Source organism: Pectinophora gossypiella, chromosome 7 (genome assembly GCF_024362695.1).
Source record: "Pectinophora gossypiella chromosome 7, ilPecGoss1.1, whole genome shotgun sequence".
NCBI lineage: Eukaryota > Metazoa > Arthropoda > Insecta > Lepidoptera > Gelechiidae > Pectinophora > Pectinophora gossypiella.
Genome location: NC_065410.1, coordinates 5,514,320 through 5,537,659, shown reverse-complemented (window position 1 = coordinate 5,537,659; position 23,340 = coordinate 5,514,320). Strand labels below are relative to the sequence as shown.

At 39.4% G+C, this 23,340-nt stretch overlaps 4 protein-coding genes across 4 annotated transcripts; 1 reads left to right on the top strand and 3 right to left on the bottom strand.

Moving 5' to 3' along the window:
- The first annotated feature begins 5,164 nt into the window (after window positions 1–5,164).
- Window positions 5,165–6,028, top strand: LOC126368141 (histidine-rich glycoprotein-like). Its single transcript, XM_050012021.1, has one exon. The coding sequence runs from the start codon at window positions 5,165–5,167 to the stop codon at window positions 5,957–5,959; it is 795 nt and encodes a 264-aa protein (XP_049867978.1). The 3' UTR covers window positions 5,960–6,028.
- Window positions 6,029–11,275: 5,247 nt separating this feature from the next.
- Window positions 11,276–11,995, bottom strand: LOC126368144 (histidine-rich glycoprotein-like). The gene has a single exon (XM_050012024.1). It carries the CDS (start codon window positions 11,993–11,995, stop codon window positions 11,276–11,278), a length of 720 nt encoding a protein of 239 aa, XP_049867981.1.
- Window positions 11,996–14,527: 2,532 nt separating this feature from the next.
- Window positions 14,528–15,332, bottom strand: LOC126368142 (histidine-rich glycoprotein-like). Its single transcript, XM_050012022.1, has one exon. The coding sequence runs from the start codon at window positions 15,314–15,316 to the stop codon at window positions 14,588–14,590; it is 729 nt and encodes a 242-aa protein (XP_049867979.1). The 5' UTR covers window positions 15,317–15,332; the 3' UTR covers window positions 14,528–14,587.
- A 2,506-nt stretch (window positions 15,333–17,838) lies between these two features.
- Window positions 17,839–18,760, bottom strand: LOC126368143 (histidine-rich glycoprotein-like). Its single transcript, XM_050012023.1, has one exon. The coding sequence runs from the start codon at window positions 18,663–18,665 to the stop codon at window positions 17,940–17,942; it is 726 nt and encodes a 241-aa protein (XP_049867980.1). The 5' UTR covers window positions 18,666–18,760; the 3' UTR covers window positions 17,839–17,939.
- Window positions 18,761–23,340: the final 4,580 nt, after the last annotated feature.

Below are 23,340 nucleotides of genomic sequence, written 5' to 3'. Positions count from 1 at the left end.
ATAAAAAATACAATGTTGGACACTGCACGGTCCATTCTAACTTTTTCATGCCACATTCGGTGTCATAACCATAAAAAAAATGCCACAGTTTATAAAAAAGAGCATTATGTATATTAACATGGTATTTTATCTAAACTTAATATAATCATTCATTTTCCTAGTATTACCGTTTTCACAGGGTCTACTTACCTAACCTAATGTCTTCAGGCTGAAGACGAAGAAGATCTGTCTGACCTTATAACCTTTGAAGGGAGAACCAGCCCAATAAACGCTTTTCCCGGAAATGTGGGTTTCCTCACGATTTTTCCCTTCACCGTTGAGCACGAAACCTAATATCCATAATAAATAAATAAAAAGAGTTTATTTCGGACATGTTCCATAGTGGTTAGTAACAAGCAATGAACAACTTAATCTAGTGTTAGTAATAGAACGATAAAAATAAAATAACATTTACACACGACACGGCTCGACAATTATAAACAACAAGAAAACGTACACATTAACACAACACATTACTAATAAGCAGGTTCCCACCGCCTGGTCACCGGTATCTGCAAGTCCACTTCAGTATGTAAGCGCATCCAGTGGCCCAGCAGTGGGGAGTCCCACCTATCAGTCAACACGCTCAGAATGCCGTTTGAGCTGGAACGTAAGCGCCTCTATAATGTCCTTCCATTAATTTTTGTGTTCCGTTGTTGATATTGACATTATTGCGACTGAAACGAAATGTCACTTTCTCTCAGTATGACCTGTGGTATGACATTGAGGACTTCGGCGCCCGTCTAGATGGATCAACACTTTATGGCTCATAAAATTACACAGGACCTTTTGTTTAGATTGTAGGTATTTTCTGTAGTAGACATTACCATCTTCTGTAGTGCGGGTTGCGAGATTGTTGATGAATCTCAGAAACCCTGGTGTCGGAGTTATAATAAGCCTACCAATAGGCTATTTGACAACCAAGTCAAATGCGATACTTTTTATGAAACGTGAAAACGAGAGTTTTCTTTGGAGTGTGTATGGAAATACTGCCCTGTGACGTCATCAATAAAAGCGGTCAAACGTCGTACTCATTGTTACTTAATTCGTAAATAAAATTCTAAAATAAGTCGAAAAATAAAATGAGACTGATATTTGATCATCTTAGACTGGCTCCTATTTCTAGATTTAGCATTTTATAATTTATTTTTGACCCAGTCAAATACCCAAATTAGGCGGTCATAAGGCCCCTGACATGCCTCATGTAATGACTACGCACTAACTATATTAAGTAGTAGCCGGGACCAACGACTTAACATGCCTCCAAAGCACGGAATCATCAGAATTAATTTTAATTGAATTGACGTCAAACTAAAATTAACCAATAAAGTAGAGTAACATTTAATGTTAGTGACTAGGCAAAATAGTTCAATTGTCTTGTTAAAATCAACTATTTCTAGGCAGCTTAAAAATTAACTTAAAAACCAACTTACGTAAGTTCTAACTGGCAAGATAAAAGATCCTACTATTTTCCGTTAAGGGTGAAGACATATTATACAGGGTGTTAGTGACATCGTAACGAATACTGAGAGGGATGATTCAGACCAAATCATCTGAGTTAATATCAAGATGATGTATCTGAGTTAATATCAAGTGGCATTATCCGTCGCAAAATTCATGTTTTTTTTTGTGATCTTTTAATTATTTTTGCAATGTAAAATTCCACTTGATATTTACTCAGAATAATGAGCTGAAATATCCCCCTCTGTATTCATTACGATACTAATACTTACCGTGTAGGGGTTATTATTGTAGTAGGGGGTATTGTTAGAGACACCGTAACGAAAACTGAGGGGGATTTTTTCTTTCAGACCATGATTCTGACTTGATATCAATATCAAGTGGAATTTCCTGTCGGAAAATTCATGAAGCTTGTAGTGATTTTTTATTATTATTTTCAGTTCCATACTTTGCGATGGGAAATTCCACTTGATATGAACTCATAATCATGGTCTCGATCATCCCTTAAAGCTTTCGTTACGATGTCACTAACATCCTGTATAAAATATATACTATAAAGATACTTACGGTGTTCGAAGATCCACCCCACTAAGTAAATACGTTAATAGATTATATCTGTAAACCACATGTCTTATTCTTCAACTTAATAACGGTGTGTGTTCAGTGCATACGGGTTAGGGATAAATATTACGTCATTCCCATTGCTGTATAATATGTTACTATTGGCCATGCCGCTATAATAGTAGCAGTAGCTTTAGGCGCATGAGACGTTCGTTATGTAAAAAATGACGATTCAAAGTGTAACTATGTTACCTACTGAATAAAAATATTTTATAATTTTGAATCCTGTGTTCATCATCACTAATTTAAGAGCCACGCTCTTGTCGGTGTAGCATCCTCCGTGCTACTTTTTAGGGAAATATAGAGCAGTGGTTTCCCTCTTGCCTTCTGCCCCGCAGTACTCTGTTTGACGCGAGTGGGATGGCGCCCAGAGTAGTCTATTTTGCCTAGCCTGTCCTCCGCCTCTGAATAGTACTGACAGTGAATCCTATGTTACGGAAATGTAAACCTGGCAATTGTTTGTCGTAGTACTACTGTGATACCCAACCGCAGTGCGGGTTCAAGTCGCGGCTGCGGTAAAATGATTTTTCTTTCAAATGCGTCAGCAAATAGAACAGTTGCAGTTAATGGGTTAGTTGGATTACGTTTGTTTACAAAATAGTTGACGGGTTGTTTACAAATTTGCGTTGCGTCAGTGGCGGCTGCGTGACTATCGCCACACCATGTAATATTCACGGTCGGCTCCGATGTCTTTTATCCATGTAAATCGCGTCATACTAGACCAGTCTACAAATAATTACGACGCAGAGTTCATGTACCTAACCAACATGATGGTGCGAATGAATATGAATGATATTAAAAAGTACAACGAAATTATTGTCTTTTACACAGACAAACACTGTTTAATGAGGGACTTTCCAGGCTTCATCCCTCAAAAACAATATAGATGGCACTGTACAGATTTTCCTTCGTTTAACGTTCTAATTTCATGGATAACAGATATATGCACCTTTTATCATTGTTTTTGGGTATATATATGGCTTTTTGGCGGGAAACGGGAACGGGACAGTTGCTTTCTTCATTGAGTAATCTAAATAATTAATACGAAGTGGTGTTTTGTGGTTAATGATCGCATTAAGTTAGTCGGAAGACATTCGCGAGTGTTATTATATTGGAGTATTCAATAAACAAAGTGTATCTGCCTATTTTCGCTTCGTGCCGGGAAGCCGCTTCATAACTCAAAAGTTTATGCGGACTTTTGAGTTAATTCGTTGGGGGTTCGGAGTAGGAGTCTACTCCGAGGGTGGGGGCTTAGGTTTCATCATCATCACCTTTCATCATTTCATTAATCATCAAGAAAAAAAAATACATCAGACATGGCTGTATGGGCATAGTTCCCTTTGCCTTACCCTTCGGGGAAAACCAAAACAAAAAAAAAATGTTTTTGGGTATAAATGATGAACCGTTTTATTACACCCAGGCACAATTACATCTTCCACCCATTACTATCCTGATCAAAATAAAGAGAAGCAGTATGAGTAGCAACGTAGGTAATTCTGTATTTAATGTGATCCAAATATCAAGCAAAATTTATTTATATGATTCTGCCCTTACATTGTATTTTGGATTAATTATGTACCCGAGTAATGTGAAAATAGGTAATTATCACGTTAAAGCTGTACAACGCCATCTATATTGTTTTTGGTGAACTTAGCCTGGAAAGTCTCTCTTTACTTTATGCCCTATAAACTTACTTAGGTACGTACCGTTACAATATGGCGAACAGTCTACACACAGTCATTATATCACGTTACCAGCTCATTCATTGCTACTGGCATAAAACTTATTTTTTACTTCGATTCTCAGCCTAGAAGTACCGACTTCGATTCCTAGGGCATACTTCCTGTGATTACATTACAACTTTGCCTTACCCTCTTAAATGTGGCACATAAGAAAAATAGATGTTTGAATATAATAAGTGCTTTATTTTGTATCAGTAAATTTCGTCGAATAGTAATATAATATTAGAATTTCGCTTTACCAAACAATTTGTGACCTTATCTAAAAACAAGCACATTGTTAGGGAAGTAGACTCTGCAAAATTAATTAAAAAGTTCAGTGTACGATAAAATACAGCTCTGAGGACATGTTTATAAGGTTCTGATTCTAAATATTATGAATACCTATTTACAAAAGATCTGTTTATTTCTACCCTAAAATAATTTACTTTAGATATTATTTTTTAAATCGCGTTTTGCTTATTTTCCCTGGTAATATGTCATAAAAACCTGCAGAGGGATTCTGTCCTGTCTAACATGATGGATCATTATAGAACAAGCGACGGGCAATACGCTTAATATATTATTAAGTAAGTAATTTATTATCTATCAGAGGCAAATGGCTGCAAGTTGTGTCCTGAATACTTGTCGCCCTGTCCACCCTATAAAGGATTACGGGCGTGACTTTCCATATGTACATGTATTATTTCTTGTAATTTCATTTTAATAATAGAATAATATCTCCATTCTCAATTACTTACTCTATAAAGTAGTCGTAGGCTGAAGCTAATGTAATTTCAGAATGCCGCTCAGGCAACAGCTTACTTCGTTTTAGTGTCTAGATTCACGTCTATTCAATTTGTGCCTTTATTAAGTAAAAGTGCTATCATAAAATGGTCTACAGTAAATTTTATAAGTATGCATAATACTCATAAAACTTCTAGTAAGTTTGTTATCATTCAGTATGTTTAAAACATATCAATGCCCGCTAAACATTTGTGGCGTTGTAGTCATTGTAAGATAGCAGGTATTATAAAATTGTGTAAATGGGTACGAATTGTTAAGAGAGTACGAGTAATTTGTAATTTGAAAAGTTTTACTTTAAAAGCGTAAAATTAAGGAAATTAGGTGTAAGGTTTCAGGTGATTTCAGTTAATTACAATACATCCTAAATTGGTTATTGCAATATTGCGGCGTCTCTGTCTCGCACCGGGGCGTCAGGCGGCTTGCACAACGCCCTGTATAAAACTGCTGCACCATCAAAGATGTTGCCAATTTCTGTAGCAGACCGTATCAGTGCCGGACAACTGAGAGTAGGTCACAAGATGAGGGTGGTTTTAGTTTTAGGATGTGTCGTACTACTTGCGGTGGTGCAAGCACGGCGTCTGTCTTCTAAGACAAGTGAATTTCCTCATAAAGTGCGGCTGATCGAAGGCAGCGCAGAGAAGGGGGACCAAGAACCCGCTGCCAGCGGACACAAGAAGGAACATCATCACAATGCTGAACACAAAAAAGGCGGTGGTAAAGAACACCACGCTCATCACGATAACGAACATGGTGAAAAGGGCCACAAAGCGTACAAGGGCCATCATCACCACGAAGAGGGCAAAAAGGGTCATCGTGACGAAGAACGCCATAAAGGCGAATATGACGACCATGGTGGACACAAGAAAGAACACCACCACACCGATGGTCATTACAACGAACATCACGAGGGAGAGAAAGGTGAAAAGGGCCATAAATATGAAGAGAAAGGGCACTACAACAAAGGACATTCGACAAAGGGCCATCATGAAATTCACAAACTCGATGAGTTCAAGAAAGATAAAACCTTCTTCGATGAAGAGGGAGATTCTGCCCACGAGGAGAAGCACGGAGGATTCCACGAGGAGCATGGACACAAGAAGGGCGGGCACTACAAGAAGGGCCACCATCACGGAGGCCATCACCACAAGGAACATGGCGAGAAAGGGCATCACGAGAAGGGCGGTCACCATCACGAACACAAGGGTCACAAGGAGGCCGGTGGCCACGACGAACACTATCACCACCACCACGACCACGCCAAGAAGGGCGGACATGCGCACCACAAGAAATTCGGATACAAGAAGGGACATTGATGAGCACGGCTCTAGTGTTGTGGCTAGCAATTGGAACCCAAAGATTTATAAGTCGTGCTCAAAGAACTGTCAGCTATTTATTTAATTAAAATAAACCTTTTGAATGATAATATTATTAGTTAATATTAAGCACAGTGATATAAATTATAAGTTTTTGACTGGAAGAATTATGTTGACGACACTCGAGTTGAGAGTGAATGTAATAACATAGGCCTGTGTGTAGATTATAAATAAATTATTTCCAAATAAATTATTTTATTTAATGCAGATATATTATTATCTGAAAGGCAGAAATAAATGTATTTTACCTATAGCTTCTTAGGATCGAACCTCAAAATGGTTGCCAGCTAGCTCCTCGAGATTTTATCCTTCAGTATAATACAAGTAGTAATACACTTGACCCGTTTTCACATCCTCGTGAAATAAATATATTTTCTTATTTTTATTCTCAGTATCAAAATGATCGTGCGAATGAGATTTTAAGTTTCATGAATATTTGCTGGTAGGAAAACATCGATGAAATGCGAACTGTATTTCGCGGAAATCCCAAGAGAGTTCAATTTAATCTAATTGGAAAAACAATGCGGTGTATCTATCTAATTAAGTTGCTAATTTCCCAAGCCGATTCAACGTGATTTATTTCCGTTTTCCCAATGTTTTAATTTGCGTGATTCGTCCATTCTAGAAATAAAATGTGTAAATGATTATTACTAAGTATGTTAAATTCTAGAATTAAAAGACGAATTAGAAAATGTACAAAATACAATACAATACAAATACACTTTGTTGCACCAAAATAAAAAGAAATAATTACAAAAAGACTCTTAACTAAGTAAATAACGTAACGTAACAACGTACGTGTACGTAGTAACGTATTGTAATATAAAGTGAGACATCTTCTTATCGTGTGGGTTGCGAGGTGGAGTACCAACTACATCAACCCTGGTGTCAGGGTTATTACTGAGCCGCCAAAGGCCCCTGACTTGGCTCGTGTAACGACTACATACTTACATTAGTAAGTAGTAACCGGGACCAACGGTTTCACGTGCCTTCCGAAGCACGGATCATCTTACTTTCGAACAATCAGGTGATCAGCCTGTAATGTTCTAACCAAAGTAGGGATCATAAAGTGATTTTTGTAATATGTCCCCACCGGGATTCGCACCTGAGGCCTCCGGATCGTGAGCTCAACGCTCAACCACTGGATCACTGAGACATAATACCTATGGACAATCTAATTTTAGGAATTGTTAAAGTTTTTCCACTTCAGTGCAAGAAGTCGCCATGAATGCGGGCGATAACACTCTTAGGCAAGGTGAGATGATTGCTTAACCTGCTTCCAAACACATTTCCTTTTGTATTTCATATAATCAAATCTCATAACAGCGTCCGTGGTCTACCCACCGGTCATAGCGTTCGGCGCGACGATCTCGTGGTCCGGGTTTGATTCCCACTAGGGACACTATCAAAATCATTTTGTGAGGCTGTCTCTTTGTTTGGATAGGATATTGGTGGTTGACTCGTCTAGTTGTCTGAAATGTAAGTTGAATCCGTGCTTCGGAAACTACGTTAAGATAATTGGTCCCGGCTACAAAGACATCTACAGGAACCTAGTCGTTACATGACTTAGCCTGTAATTGGGTTAGAAGGTCAGCTAACAGACGATTTTGTAATGTTTTGCTAAAGTGACATACATTCATACATAAATCACGCCTATTTCCCACCGGGGTAAGCAGAGACTATATAATTCCATTTGCTTCGAACCTGACACACTTCTCTTGCTTCCTCCACATTCATCAATCGCTTCATACACGCACGCCGGTAAACTGCTAAAGTGATTTGTGTCTTATTGACAATTGCAAAAGGTGCATATCAGTTTCACCAAAAATTGCAGATACATCAGTTCTCGACATTAGCCACGATATCATAACATTTCTCACAAATTATACCAACCTATTCGTAATCCAGGGAAAACAGAAGCTTATTATGGAAGTTATTCCAAAGCTAGATTAATTCAAATCCTGTACTGGATAACTAAGCGGGCTGGTAGAAGCTGCAGTCTTTCATGCGTAATCCACTTAACTGCAATTTATCGCTGTACACGAATGGAATAGTTATCTAACCCCTTCTTTATGATATAACGAGATACGAGTGGATACCTCTTTTGTCACTGTTGGGTGTACCTTGTTTAGTGGCCGAATGTCACTTGTGATGGATCTTTTACTATCGTGTGGTGTCAGGTTTTACTGGTGTCAGGGTTATTACTGAGCCGCCATAAGCCCCTGACATGACTCATGTAACAACTACGTACTTACATCAGTAAGTATGTAAGTATAGTAGAAGAAGCGTAAATGTCGCTAATTTCTCATTTATGATACGACAATAATTTGAAATGAATCATTATACAGATATACATATTACTACGGCGTTTTTCCTTGTTGTCCCCAAAATAATGTAGGTGGATATGTGTGTAGCGCGGGGAGGTAGGGGTAGGGTGTAATCCATTGATAACGCTTTTACACTAATTAGCGACTGAGTACGGGACTTACTGACGTCACTCGCCGTGCCAGATTTATGGACGTTAGCGCTGTCACTTCTTAATCCCTCACCGAGTGCGATGCCCTGGCAGTGTGGAGCAACCCTTATTTTATCACGTGAGGGAAATGATTTATTAAAAGTATGTATTTCTAAAACGGAATACTGGTGTCTGGGTCGAAAAAGATAAAACTTGAATGAACCTTGCCGGTTAGGTATCGTTCCTCTCATGAAAGTCTTATAAAGTCATGACGTTCTGTGTACAGCGGTCCAATATTGAACTTATAACCTTATATGCTACGTGTTACAAATGGATCTGAGCTAGTAGATCCACACATCTACCTAGAAGTTTTCCGAATTGCACAGGCGACATCGAAAGACCTATATTTTTAACTAGACGAAATATATAAAATGGTGGAATACGTTCCGACATTATAGGTACCTAGTATTAAGTAAGTTAAGATTAACTTTCAGTTTGATCGTATAAGTTTTTCGTTTTTCATGCTTGAATTGTTAAGTTTAGATTTCATGAGTTTAGTTGAAGTGCCTGAAGGTAAAGTAGGAGCAAACTGTACAACAATATTGGCAGTCGCAAAAGTGCCTCTTACTTTTGGAGCTACATTCGTGCAGCTAAATATTTGCGTTCTCTACAACTACAGGCGCTTGAGCGACGACTGACAATAGTCTTGTATGTTATGGAGCTTTAGCTGAATACTGGGGTTCCGTAACAATTGACATTGAGTTTACGTTTCCTTCCACAATAGGTACCCATCGCTTTGTTTCGAAACAAAGTATTTTCAGTTTGAATGCCTACGTAACTATAAATAATACGCAACTAATTATTTAATTTGGTAGGTATATTTATCGCTTAATTATTTAAAATGTAGGTATGTGTTACCGTAATATTGTAATTAGCGTTAGTTTATAAACGATTCAAAAAATATTTACATTTATAGTATTTAAACCACATTATATAAATTAATATCAATTATGATCCAAACACGAATTCACACCTATAAAGTCGAATTCCGTGGTTTAGAGTCCGAGTTTGGATTCCAACCTATGACACTACGATGATGTAAGTCACGCCTTCTCCAAACAGTGTTATCACAGAGTCAATACAAATTAAATCAAAATCTAAATTACAATTAAAAATACAATGAATACCCGCTATTATTATACTTGTACAAAATTTTCCTGTACCCAAAGGTTGCCTGGAAGAAATTGCTGCATGAGCAATAAGGCCGCCTGTTGTGCTTTTCTGTATATGTTGTCCTTATCTCTGTATTTTGTGTCCATTGTGCTCAATAAAGTATTTTATCTATCTATAATGAATATTACAATAAATTAATTTAGCAAGTATAACAAATTCCCACTGTCATTCAGTCGGTATCCACTGGACAGTGAGACCGCGTAAAGGATGTTGTGACGTCCTCAACGCTTATCGGAAGGATTGGCCGGAGATCGCGCAAAGTCGAGAGGAGTGGAAAAATGACATCCCCTTCGCCCAGCAGTGAGATCGATTAGGCTAGATAAAGTAAGATTTAATAAATTACAATTCCACCATCAAACAAAACAATACAAATGCGCTGGTTCGTTTACATCGTAACGGCTAAGTATCCACGAAAAGTTTACATAAACCATAGTATATTTTTTTACCAGTTCTTTTCCAAAGACTTATAATCTTACCAGATTTATTACACTGTACCAACGGTGCCTACAATTTTACATTGATATACATACAGCGCGTTAGTGACATCGTAACGAAAACTGAGAGGGATGATTCAGCTCATTATTCTGAATTAATATTAAGTGGAATTTTCCATCGTATCGACTAAAATCAAAGATTCATGTGTTTTTGAAAACACGTGGTATAGGTATAATAATTTGCATGGACATACGTTAATTAACTAATTCATGCACTTTAAAAAGCATCCACCGCTTTTAGAATCCTTTTTTGAGCACGACCTATTTCGTAGTATTGTTGGCGGAAGCCCGTGTTGCTCTATGTTAAGTTTAGACACCGTTGTAAGTCTGAGGGCCGTTACGGTCATGTGGTTAAAATAAGTGCCTTTAGCTGCAAAGGTTACAATGTTCAATCCACGTTATCATTGAAATTAACGGTACACATTTGAAAAAAAATGTGACTATGAAATGGTAATAATAGCCGTGGTAGCCCAGTCGGTAGAACGCATGCCTCTCACTTTGAAGTCGCAGGTTCCAGTCCAACATGCAACACAGGCCTAAACGAATGATTGTCGAATGGATCATAAATTATTATCACGTGCTCAGCAGTGACAGAAAAACATCGTGAGGAAACCCACATTCCCGAGAAATGCATTTTCGGAGTGACCTAACCTGTATTGGGCTGGTTTTACCTTCGCGGGTTGGAAGGTCAGACAAGCAGTCGCTTCTGTAAAACCGGACCTGTCAAATCTTCAGGTTAGGTAAGCGGACCCTGTGAAAAACGGGATAATGCTTGGGAGATGATGATGTCTGTGTCTATGAAAATATCGTGTTATACTTACTTAAATACTTAATTTCAATTAGAAAAGGTTAGTCACTGTAGTTGTTTACTATAAAAAAAATGCTCTTTTCCAGATTACGTAAGTCAGGGCCTAAAGATTCCTACAAATAATTAAAAAACATACTTACAGAATTATGAACACTTATTTTATTATATTTGGCATAGAAGAGTGTTTATGTACAAAAGTGATATAACAACAAATTAACAATAAGTATCTTGAAATTGTTCCTAATAAATAACAAACGGTTTATGGCTTAGTGTCCTTTCTTGAAGCCCCAGTGTTTGTGGTCCTCGTGTCCGCCCTTGCTGCCATGTCCCTTGTGGTGGTGGTGGTGCTCGTGGTGGCCCTCATCACCGTGGTGGCCCTTGTGCTCGTGGTGATGACCGCCCTTCTCGTGGTGGCCCTTCTTGCCGTGGTGGTGCTCGTGGTGCCCGTGGTGCTTGTGCCCGTGGTCGAAGTGACCGCCCTTCTTGTGACCGTGTTCGTGGTGGTGGCCGCCGTGGCCCTCCTCAAAACCGGACTCACCGTGCTTGTCGTGGAAGTGCTTGTTCTTCTTGAACTCGTCTATTTTGTGAACACCATGATGCCCCTTAGTGGAGTGTCCTTTATGGTAATGTCCCTTCTCTTCGAAGCCGTGTCCTTTCTCGCCTTTCTCACCGTGGTGGTGCTCGTGATGGTGGCCGTCTTCGTGGTGGTGGTGCTTCTTGTGTCCGCCGTGCTCGCCGTGGTGTCCTTTGTGTCCTTCGTGGTGGTGGTGGCCCTTCTTGCCGTGGTGGTGGTGGTGGTGTCCCTTGTATCCCTTGTGTCCCTTGCCGCCGTGGTCGTGGTGGTGGTGGGCGTGGTGCTCATGGCCGCCGCCCTTCTCGTGGTGGTGCGAGGCTGCGGGCTCGAGGTCAGCGTCTGGTTTCTCCAGGTGCCGCGCCGCCGCCAGCGCCGCGAGCGCCACCAGACCGCACAGTACTGCCACCTTCATCGCGTTCTTGTCTCTGACGGAGCTTGCTATACTATGACTGTTATTGTTTCCGCCGGCACCATTTATAGACACTGACCCTCTGGTTTTCTCAGCACTATTATTGAGCAACTATTGCAGCCCGCGTCAATGCTTGCACTTACTCTGTCAAGGTCCTATGTAAACTAATCAAAGTAAATCTATGTTAATTAAAAACCCAACTGAGTATTTGTCATCAAAAAAGATTTTAGGTTTAAAGACTACTTATTAAGCTATTAATGTGCATTAATGATTAGCACGACAGACCTTTGTTAATAAAGCGAAAAATAATAAAATATTATACAGTCATGATCATAACATGGCATGACGCCTGTAGCCCCGGAGGGGTAGGCAGAGGTATAGAGTATAATTAAAACACATAATAACGGGTTCTTACCGCGTTTAAAGGGGGATATGAGACTCCCGATATTTCGACACTGTTGCAAGTGCCATGATCACGGGATGACTGATGAGATTGGAGTGGAGTAGGTAGATCCATAATTTTCTACGGGCAGACATATCTGTCTACCCTCTTTCTTTGCCGCTTGTTTATGTTTTTGATATCGGAATGTTCGGAACCATCTGAACTCGCACCAAACTCACTACGACAAACCGCACTCACATCCCCCTTTAAACGCGGTAAGAACACGTTATTATGTGTTTTAATTATGATAATAACCGCGTAAAGTTAAAACAAGGTATAGAGTATATATACCCACTCTTCGGCAGCTGCATATTTAAGTTCCATGTAATAGGGGCCGAGCGTATTACCTCTAATCGGGCATAGATCGTGAAACCTCGTGATATCAATAGCCATAGCTCTTATAAGTCAAATGCAATGGATTGAACCGGTGACATTACGATGTTATAGCGTTTACAGACTAACGACGACGTCGTCGACACCATCGTCGCTGGTCTGTAAGCGCCCTTAGTCACGTGTTCTCCGGACAGGGCTATCACGGAATGCATGCATTTTCTAAGCTTTTATTTTCGCCGTAGGTCATTCATAGAACGCAAATTAGCACTTGGGGAATTAAAAATGCAACTCCCCACAATTTACTTATGTGCATAAACTAGCGACCTAGTTTCGGTTAGTTCTAGATGTCTAACGTAACATACAGATCATAACGGTAAAAATCGCATGATAATAATTTCTGAGTTTAGCCCGAACGTAACAGGTACATTATAGAACAGCCCCTTCTAATGAACATTTTCTTACATGATCCTATTGATTTAGAACAAGAGCGGATGCAGCTTTTTCACCAAGCTGCAGACAGCCTATTTCCGTTGCAGTGGCTACCCATGACCACCTGGATCAGCCCTTGATTGAGAACTATAAATTACTTAGTTTTATTGTTTCCATGTTTCATATATTACCTAGCCAGCCAGTAAAATAGCTCGACGAATTGAATCGTCACTTAACAAAAAGGTGGAGCGTGACTATAGGTATAACTTCCACTTAAATTAGAAGATAAACGTCTCCTCAATTAATGAATTAATGTCTGTGTGTATGTATGATTTTTACGGTCTTTTCGATTCAGTATTGCTTTCATAGCCGATATCGGTGCGATATAGCACAAATATAATAAGTGAGTACTTCTTTAGATTTTTTGCCTTATAACTCCCAGATCCCGCTATTCCCAGCGCTGCGGGTTAATCGGCGCGACATATATCAGGATAGGACATCTATCAACGTAGATAGCAGGCGTAAGTTTATGTATGTAAAATTATATTCGGAGGGCACGTTAAGCCGTTGGTCCCGGCTAAACGACATCTCCACCAACCAACAGTGTTTATGTTATGTATGATTGTAGTGTGTCCAGAGTTTACTCATTTGCCTTGAATATTAGGTAAATGTATTAAACCTAAAATAGCATATTTGTGCAATAAATTATTTGATTTGATTTAGGATTTTATTTTTATAATAGAATAGAAATAGTTATAAGAGGATGCCACACACAAATACAAGACAATAACATCATTAAAATTTTTCACAAAACAATTACTTACAAAAAAGCAAGACGGATGTTCGTTGAAAAAATCATAGGTGGTGGCACATGTCGCGGCGTGAACCACGACGCTGATATTATGTGGACCCTGTTGGGTTGTGTTGGACTTTTGTCAGTGGATTAATTTAGATTCACTATAAAACTGTTACTTATTCCTCTAAGTACTTACTTAATATTGTTATGAAAGTTTTTGTAGTCAAAAAACGATAATACAATACTGCCATACGTTTGAAAACTTAGCTAAATTATATATAAAAGGTAACCTCATAAAAAGAAAATAAGTAAGTATTATGAATGAAGATATAAAGGCAAATTTGATGGTACGACGAATGTTACTTAGTTCTGTTTTGAGACGATGAAATAAATGTTTATATCTTTCTCAATTCATGCATGAGATACATATTTTTTATGACGTTTATCTTAGAAGGATGTGTGGGTCGATATAATGTTTTTTTGGGAATGTGGAAGAAAGTTTTATTTTAAAATGTATTTATTCTTCAGTAGAAAAGTAACAAAAACACCTAATTGCAATATATCAACAAATAACAACAATGAGATCATACACGGTTTAACCCTTGTGTCCCCAGTGCTTGTGGTGCTCATGGCCGCCCTTCTTGCCGTGGTGGTCTTCGTGGTGGTGGTGCTCGTGGTGGCCGTGCTCACCATGGTGGCCCTTGTGGTGGTGGTGGTGTCCTCCCTTCTCGTGGTGGCCCTTCTTGCCGTGGTGGTGCTCGTGGTGTCCGTGGTGCTTGTGTCCCTTGTGGAAGTGACCGCCCTTCTTGTGCCCGCCCTCGTGATGGTGTCCGCCATGATGTTCATGGAAGCCCTTATCTCCGTGATGGTGGTGGAAGTGCTTGTCCTTCTTGAATTCGTCATGCTTCTCAATACCGTGGTGTCCCTTGGTGTCGTGTCCCTTGTGCCAGTGGCCGTGCTCCTCGTGTCCGTGACCGTGGTCGCCCTTCTCGCCGTGGTGGTGGTGGTGGTGGTAGCCATCGTCGTGGTGGTGATGTTTCTTGTGTCCGCCGTGCTCGCCATGGTGGCCCTTGTGGCCCTCGTGGTGGTGGTGGCCCTTATGTCCGTGGTGGTGCTCATGGTGACCGTGATGTCCCTTGTGCCCTTTGCCGCCGTGGTCGTGGTGGTGGTGTTCGTGGTGCTCGTGTCCACCGCCCTTCTCGTGGTGGTGGTGGTGGGAAGCGGCAACCTCGAGGTCGGCATCCCTCTTCTCCCGCAGGTCCCGGGCCGACACCGCGGCCACCAGGGCAAGCAGCCCCACAGCTACCAGAAGGCTGCTCCTCATGGCTGATTGATTGTTGTTTCAGTTGCTGAATGATAGCTGCATCGCTGGCAATGATTTTATATACCAATGCTTGAGGCGGTTAGGTAAGTTATCGTTTCTCGATAGTGTAGTGTCAAGTTTCAAGGTCGACGCGAACAATAATGATCGCAGAGATTTCCACTTCCAGTTCCCCGTATACAAGTACACTTGCGTTTCCGAATTATATAATAATAAATATTTATTGTATTTGTTATCGGATGATATTTTGCATTGAAACGATAATTAAGTATCGCAAATATGGTATTAATAGATTTTTTAATATTATTAACTAATAAATTTTAGCATAAGGCCAAGTACAATAAATACATTTGATTTGATTTCATTTATCTTGTAATACACAAGATTTTCTTTATAATTTTCGAAGACGTGCTTAGTTTAAATTTTGAAATTGATCACATTAATTTTAAATTCAAATTCTAAGTATATATGTCGATCAAAGGGGTAGGTACCTAGTACCTAAGTAATTTAAATATATATTAATTTAGTGGGTGTACCACTACGGGTTCATGAGAAGGTTTTCTCACTTTCTTTGTTCTTAGTAAAAAGTTAATAGAAAAGATATCTTCCCCGACCTAATCAGTCAAGAAATGATTTTCAGTGTTTCCATGTGAAAATACACATGTTCGGAAAATATAATTACGTTCTAGGTTTACTTTTTTGTTACTTGCCAGTTTTACTCGAAACATGAAATTTCACCATGAATCTTCAGTAGTAACATTACTTGACTGTCCGTTTGTGCTTTGGAAAACATATAGAGCCGTTGGTCCCGGCTATAAGGACCAATAATAAGCCTGATCCCATAGTTGGTGAGGTTGGTAATTAACCTCACAGCGAAGAAGAAGAAAAAGAGAGAAGAAGAGGAAGCAGTAATTAGTTTAAAGTGGAGAAAAAACCGATTTATTGACAGCATTTCTTATTATTTACTTACGAGTACCTACTTACAGAACTTTACAAAAGTATTTAAAAGGAAAAGAAGAAAATAATACCTTTCTCAAATGTAATGTTAAGTTAGTTTTTCCTTGTGTGTGTAACAATCCCGACAGAAAGTTTGATTAGTTTTTCTGTTACCGGATTACCTATTACGTGACCGGTAACACGTCTGCGGCGGACGAATCAAAGTGTGTTTTACCTCTTCATCGAATAGGGTGCTTTTCACATTTTTGGAAACTTAAAGCATAACTATTAGGAGGCTATTGAAATAATATTGTATTTTAATGCATTTTCTTATCTGTCACCCTTTGTGCAATAGAACCATAATGTGTTAAAAGTGTGTTATAGTAAACGCCATGCGCAATTCTTATATCATCATCCTCCTAGCGCTATCCAGTTTTCACAGGGTCCGCTTACCTAACCTGAAGATTTGACAGACCGGTTTTTTATAGAAGCGACTGCCTGTTTGACCTTCCAACCCGCGAAGAGAAAACCAGCCCAATACAGATTAGGTCCATACGTCCGAAAATATATTTCTCGGGAATGTGGGTTTCCTTATGATGTGTTCATTAATCGCTGAGCACGTGATAATCATTTATGATCCAAACATGAATTCGATAACAATTTCGACTATCATAGTGCCATTCTTACATATTTTGTACAATAAACAATAAATAGTCTATTTATAATGTACCTCTTATGTGGGTTGAATGAAGTCATAAGTACATTTTATTTTTATCACTTTCTGTGGGTGGGTGATTAGAATATTTTGCAACTGTTTTGTCCAACATAAAAGAATATAAAACTTATTGAGAATGTTTCTTAAAGACCCTTCAATAAAAGACGAGATTTTAATAGTATATTGACTTGATAAATCATGGAATGGTCTTTAGTTAGATAATAAAACTATCATAACTAATATAATGTAGTCCGTGATAGTCCTGTTCAAAGAACGCGTGACTTACGACGTAGTGTCATGAGTTCGAATGCCGGCTTGGGCTCTAAACCATCGAATAAGACTTTATGAGTTTGAATTTAAGCTAGGATAGATAATTGATATCACGTAGTTTCCAGGATTTGAGCCCGAACAATGGTAATAGGCTCGCCCCCTATTTATTACCTACATGGGACTGAAAGCTGGCGAGGAGTTTGTGGGTGTATACTATACCACTAACCTAACCTAACCTACCCCTTTGGGGATACAGGCGTGATGCTATATTATGTTATGTCATTACCAATATACTTAATATTAGTATTTTTAGCTTCTTTATTCAATATACGTAAGAAGAAAATCACAAAATAGAAAGCAAATCGCTACTTAATTCCGATCGGATGTACCTTTCAGACACTGATTATGGCAGATTTATTTAACTTTGTTATCGTAATATTGACGTCATCAAGGGCACGGTTGGTAAACTCGGGAGCAATGCGGCGGCGTGGCAAGCGGCCAATGTATAAAATTAGAACAACTTTCATGTATAATATGAAACGACTGTACTTTTGAACGTCTCGCTGAAAGATCATCGCCCGAAAGTAATAAATTCAAACAACTATTAGTTGATTATAAAAATAATGCGTAAAACATTTATTCCAGTATCACAAAATATCAACAATAACAAATATCCTCATCTTAATTTATAACATGCCTATTAAATTATTTGTGTCCCTTCTGCCAGTCCCAGCCCTTGTGGTCCTCGTGTCCGCCCTTGCTGCCGTGTCCGTCGTGGTGGTGGTGGTGCTCGTGGTGGCCCTCATCGCCGTGGTGGCCCTTGTGCTCGTGATGGTGACCGCCCTCCTCATGGTGACCCTTCTTACCGAAGTCATGTTCGTGGTGTCCGCCGTGCTTGTGGCCTTTGTGGAAGTGGCCGCCCTTCTTGAAGTCACCCTCGTGATGGAAACCGCCATAGCCTTCTTCGAAGCCAGATTCTCCGTGCTTGTCGTGGAAGTGCTTGTCCTTCTTGAACTCATCTACTTTGTGGATGCCGTGGTGTCCCTTGGTGTCGTGTCCCTTGTGCCAGTGCCCGTGCTCCTCGTGGCCGTGTCCGTGCTCACCCTTCTCGCCGTGGTGGTGCTCGCCGTAATATCCGTCATCATGGTGGTGATGTTTCTTGTGTCCGCCCTCTTCACCAAAGTGTCCTTTGTGTCCTTCGTGGTGTGCGTGTCCGTGCTTGCCGTGGTGGTGCTCGTGGTGTCCCTTGTATCCCTTCTCGCCTCCGGCGCCGTGCTCGGAGTGGTGGTCCCCGTGGTGCTCACCGCCACCACCTTTCTCCCAGTGTGCGGAGCCCGCCGCCTCCAGGTCAGCCTCCCTCTTGTAGCGCATGTCCCTGGCGGACACTGCAACCACCACCGCTACTAAGCAGATCAACGCTAGAGTTCTCATGTTGTCCTGTTCTCCTGGTTGTGTTGGGCAATGATTGCCAAATGATACCCGTTGCTGTTTTCTCTTAGCTTATATACTATTGCCAATAGTATAGTGGTCGTTGTTTTTAATGTCAGGGCGACGATGGCTGGCGGTCACTACACGGCTGACCTGAATTAGTTTTTGACGCACACTCAGAGCCGAAGAATCGATTCACTGCAAAGTTTTTCTGAATAATAAATATATACTTATTTGCTAAGTAGAGGTAACACTAGTTCTCAAATTTAATGTATTTTTCAGCGATTTTATAGCGTTGCTATGTATTAAAATACGCATAATAAAAAAAACACTCATGAGTTAATAACGTCTGAGTTAATATTTAATATAGTAATTATTCTATGCTTCGGAAGGCATGTTAATATGTTGATCCTGGCTAATAGCCGTAAATTCACCTGCACCAAGCCTCAGTGGAGCAGCGTGGTGGAGTTTGCTCCATTCTCCCTCCGGTTGATTGAATATTTTAAGTAACTTACAGGAGATTTCTAGCTTTCATCCTATCAGCATCTTTATTAAGTACTTCGTTTATAAAAAGTTTTGCAGCAAGACCAAATTATGAAACAAGTTTAATTTCAGCAAATATTTGTAAGAGGCAAAATAAAATACGTAGGCAAATTTTGCTCTTGTACTTTGCTATATTGATTTTCTTCAAACTTAAGCGTTCAATTTATGTTATGTGCTTGTTTATGTGAGCACGCAGTTATTTGGTAGATTAGTCGACAACGTTTTGTTTGCTTTTTTTACATTTAAATTTTATATCGGCTTTTGCATTGAAGTCGGTTGGTAGATTATTAATCACCAGTTGTACAATTATAAGATGAAGATTGATACGAGTACGAGTAGTGCGGATATCATCCGAGGACCTAGCCAAAGTAATGATTATTAGCGCTCACATCGGTTATCGAGCTACTCAGTCGCACACATGAACATTATTTGCAGAAATAGCGTGTCTTGGATGACGTATATGTACGTATCGCTTATGTTATTAAAGTATCAGTTCAATCATTTCAATCAAGTAGTTATTAAAATATCCGTTGAAGATCAATATATCCAACCTAATTAACAATTGATGACAATTTAACGGCCAACAACCTACAAATGATTCCCTGAGTACCTACCTTCTTTAGAAGTTCACGAATAGAATGAACCGTTCAACAAAAACGGCTTCTGTGGTCCAGTGGTTGAGCGTTGGATTCACGATCCAGAGGCCGCGGGTTCGAATCCCGGTGGGGACATATCACAAAAATCACTTCGTGGTCCCTAGTTTAGTTGGGACATTACAGGCTGATCACCTGATTGTCCAAAAATAAGATATGAACGGTGAAATAAAAGAAAAGTTCTTGATCTTTTAGCTCTAGGAGCATAGCAACAACTACCTATGGTACTTGCCGAACATAACAAAACATAAGCTCACGACTATATCCCAAGTGGGGTAGTCAGAGGTACATCTATTTTGAGATGAACAAAGTACGTACACCTCACCGAGTTTTTTGTTAGACAGTTTGCCGAACTCGTGCACATTTCGATCTTTTCGATGTGATTTAATTCATACCAATGAAGCAAAGGTCCTTAAAATAAGTCCTTTCATTGAAATAAAAATAACGTGAAATATGACTCTGCGTAAAAATAGTACAAAACATTTTCCCGTAACCCTGTCAAACTGAAATAGCATCGTGGAGGGATGAGACGCGGCGGCGCTGTTTTCACCGGAGTCAAGGCCAGTCGTGTCAAGGTGCTGTTGCGCAGGCACCGCCCTCGTTTTTTTCCAGAACTTTTGTTTAGATCAGTTTCTTGTGCGCGGTTTCTTGCGTCACATTTTCGGTCGAGCGCACACGCCGCGCCCGCGACGTCGCGCCGCCGGTGCAGCCGCAGTGCCCGCTGACCACTTGCAGTCGGTCGTCATTATGAAATTTTACAATTGACTATTTAATTTAACATTAAGTATTTCTTTTCACACGTACAAAAGAAATAATAGGTACCAACCACCGGTTTTACTATTGAATACCTATAGTAGATATTTTATGTTTCAGTGGAGTGAAAGGAAATATAGGTATTCGTTACGATGTCCCCCCCGTACAAGTACGTACAGGTACAACTACGTATGGGTGTTAGTGACACCGTAACGAATACTGAGGAGGATGATTCAGACCATGATTCTGTGATGATATTAAGTTTAATTTTGCTGCTTTACTCAATTATTTTCAGTTCCATAATTTTACGACGGAAAATTCCACTTGATAACAACTCAGAATCATGGTCTGAATTATACCTCAAAGTTTTCGTTACGATGTCACTAACACCCTGTATAGGCCCTTTAGTCTGTAGGTGTGTCTTCTTCCGTTTGACGACAATTTATTTCTATTTATAGGTTTTTCTAAAGCTTCTTAGAAACATTATATATTACTTATTTTTGGTCTTGACATTTGATATTATTGCTTCAAAATTATAGGAAACTTGTTGCTAATTTATATAGCTACAACGTTAGTGTGTATTTTGTCTGTACCAAATCTCGTAGCACCAAAACTAATTACAGTGTGTGTAATCTGAGTAATCCTAGCACTAGCGCACGTGAAGCCGAACCGACGTAATCCGAACCGAACTCGCGGAATTCCCTCAAACTGTTATAACAGAGATTTGACGAAACATAAGCAAAACAACACTTAGGAATAGTTACTACCAATACTAACATGCCGCTTTATCTTTATTACGTTATAAATAATTAATGTTACTGCAAAGTACCTAGTACACGTGACTTATTGTAGATTTTCCGCAGATGGCATTAACTACTTGGCCGGACAAATGGAGAGCGCTAAAGGCTGTCACCCGGTACAACGTTTAAGACAACAGGCCTGTGGGTGCCCAGTTGGGCGCGAACCTCGGCTCAGGGTGTCTGAGAGGAAAAATATTTGAAAAAATTAATCGACCCTAGTGGGTCGATACCGATAAGCGCTGATTGAGGGAAGTCGTCGACCCTCGGGTCGTCGGGTCCTGAAGTGTTTGGTGTCGCGAGCTGATTGGCTGCCTTTATGGCTAGAAGTTACTACTAATACTAACATGCCGCTTAATCTTTATTATGTTATAAATAATTAATGTTACTGCGAAGTACCTAGTACAGTTAGTAATATATCTTAGGTATATAAGTAATTATTATTTCAGCATGTGAATTTCACCTCTGAATATCGATATCTTGATCAAACAAACGGCATTCGGTTCACTAATCATTTTCTGGCTTAGTTAAACTTGTTTGGTTGCTATAGAGTTCGTGGTAGTGGTTGTTTTAGAGTATTTCATTCGTTTATTTTACACTACATAGGTACATACATGCACTCACGTCTATTTACCATAGGGGTAAGCAAAGACTAGTCCTAGAGCCGTGGTTGCAGGTTCGAATCCAGCATGGGCCTATGATTTTCGAAATCGTTTTTCGAATTCACGTTTCGACCATAAAGTGGAATTTTCCATCGCAAAATTACAGAATTGAAAGTAATTAAAAAAAAACACAAAAAAATACACCATATAAGTTGGTGACGGTAAATTCCACTTGATATTAACTCAGAATCATGGTCTGAATCATCCCCCTTAGTGTTCGTTACTATGTCACTGACACCCTGAATGAAGAATTTCCATTGAGTATTATAATATAAGTAAGTTAGCTGGTAAACTTTTCTCTCTCTTCTCGTTGCAGGTTTATTATTTACTTTATAAAAAAAAATACTTGTGTGCAACAATGATAGAATTTCTGAGTATTAATTAGTATTCTCCGGAATTTTATCAGGTGTAGTGGTTCTAGATTTTCTTGTAGACAGAAACATATTATAATTTCCGTAATTCTCTGATCCGGTAAGAACCGCTGTTATATTTGGACGCTACAAGTTGTATGGATTAACATCCCTTCGTCACTGCCGCGACCAATTGTTGGTCGGACTATAACTCAGCATTGGAGATGTAATACGTCCTATTGTTTGTATGACAGCTGCAACTACGTACGTAGTTATTGCTGGTCCAATAAACCACAATTAACAGTATATAATAGCTATAAAGTGTTGTATTTTTTAATTGGCTACGTGACAGTTAATATGACAATAAAATATGAAATATGTCGGATATGGTAGTTTGTCATTTAACAAATAATTATCCAATAGTTTATTTTATTAAATCATTTTTAAATATTTTATTTTTACAAAATAAGAATGTGATTTTTTATCTGAGTATTACAAGACTTGAAACACGGGCGGCCATGATTGAGCTTCGTGTGACGTCACTATTCACAAAATAAACAAAAGCTATCTGTCAGGTTTCTAGCAAAGACCTTGTATAGAATAGACGGATAATATTTTAGAGTGACGATCAAACTATCACAGCTCTCTTTCTTCCCTATGGCAACAATCTCTGTGGAAAAAAGAAACAAACATAGACAAACACCGCTGTCTAGAACGTCAGTGTTTACCGTTTTGAGATGTTGTGGTAGTCAGCTGGATACCAAACCTGCCGTTAGTTTTTTGGTGTTTTGGGACATTATTTTAACTTTTTATATAAACAATCTGTGAAATAGTTATTCATTATGAACCATGGCTTGCGTAGCTATTGGTTGTGAGAGTAGAATGGGTGTTATAATGGAGAACGATCAAACAATGTCTCA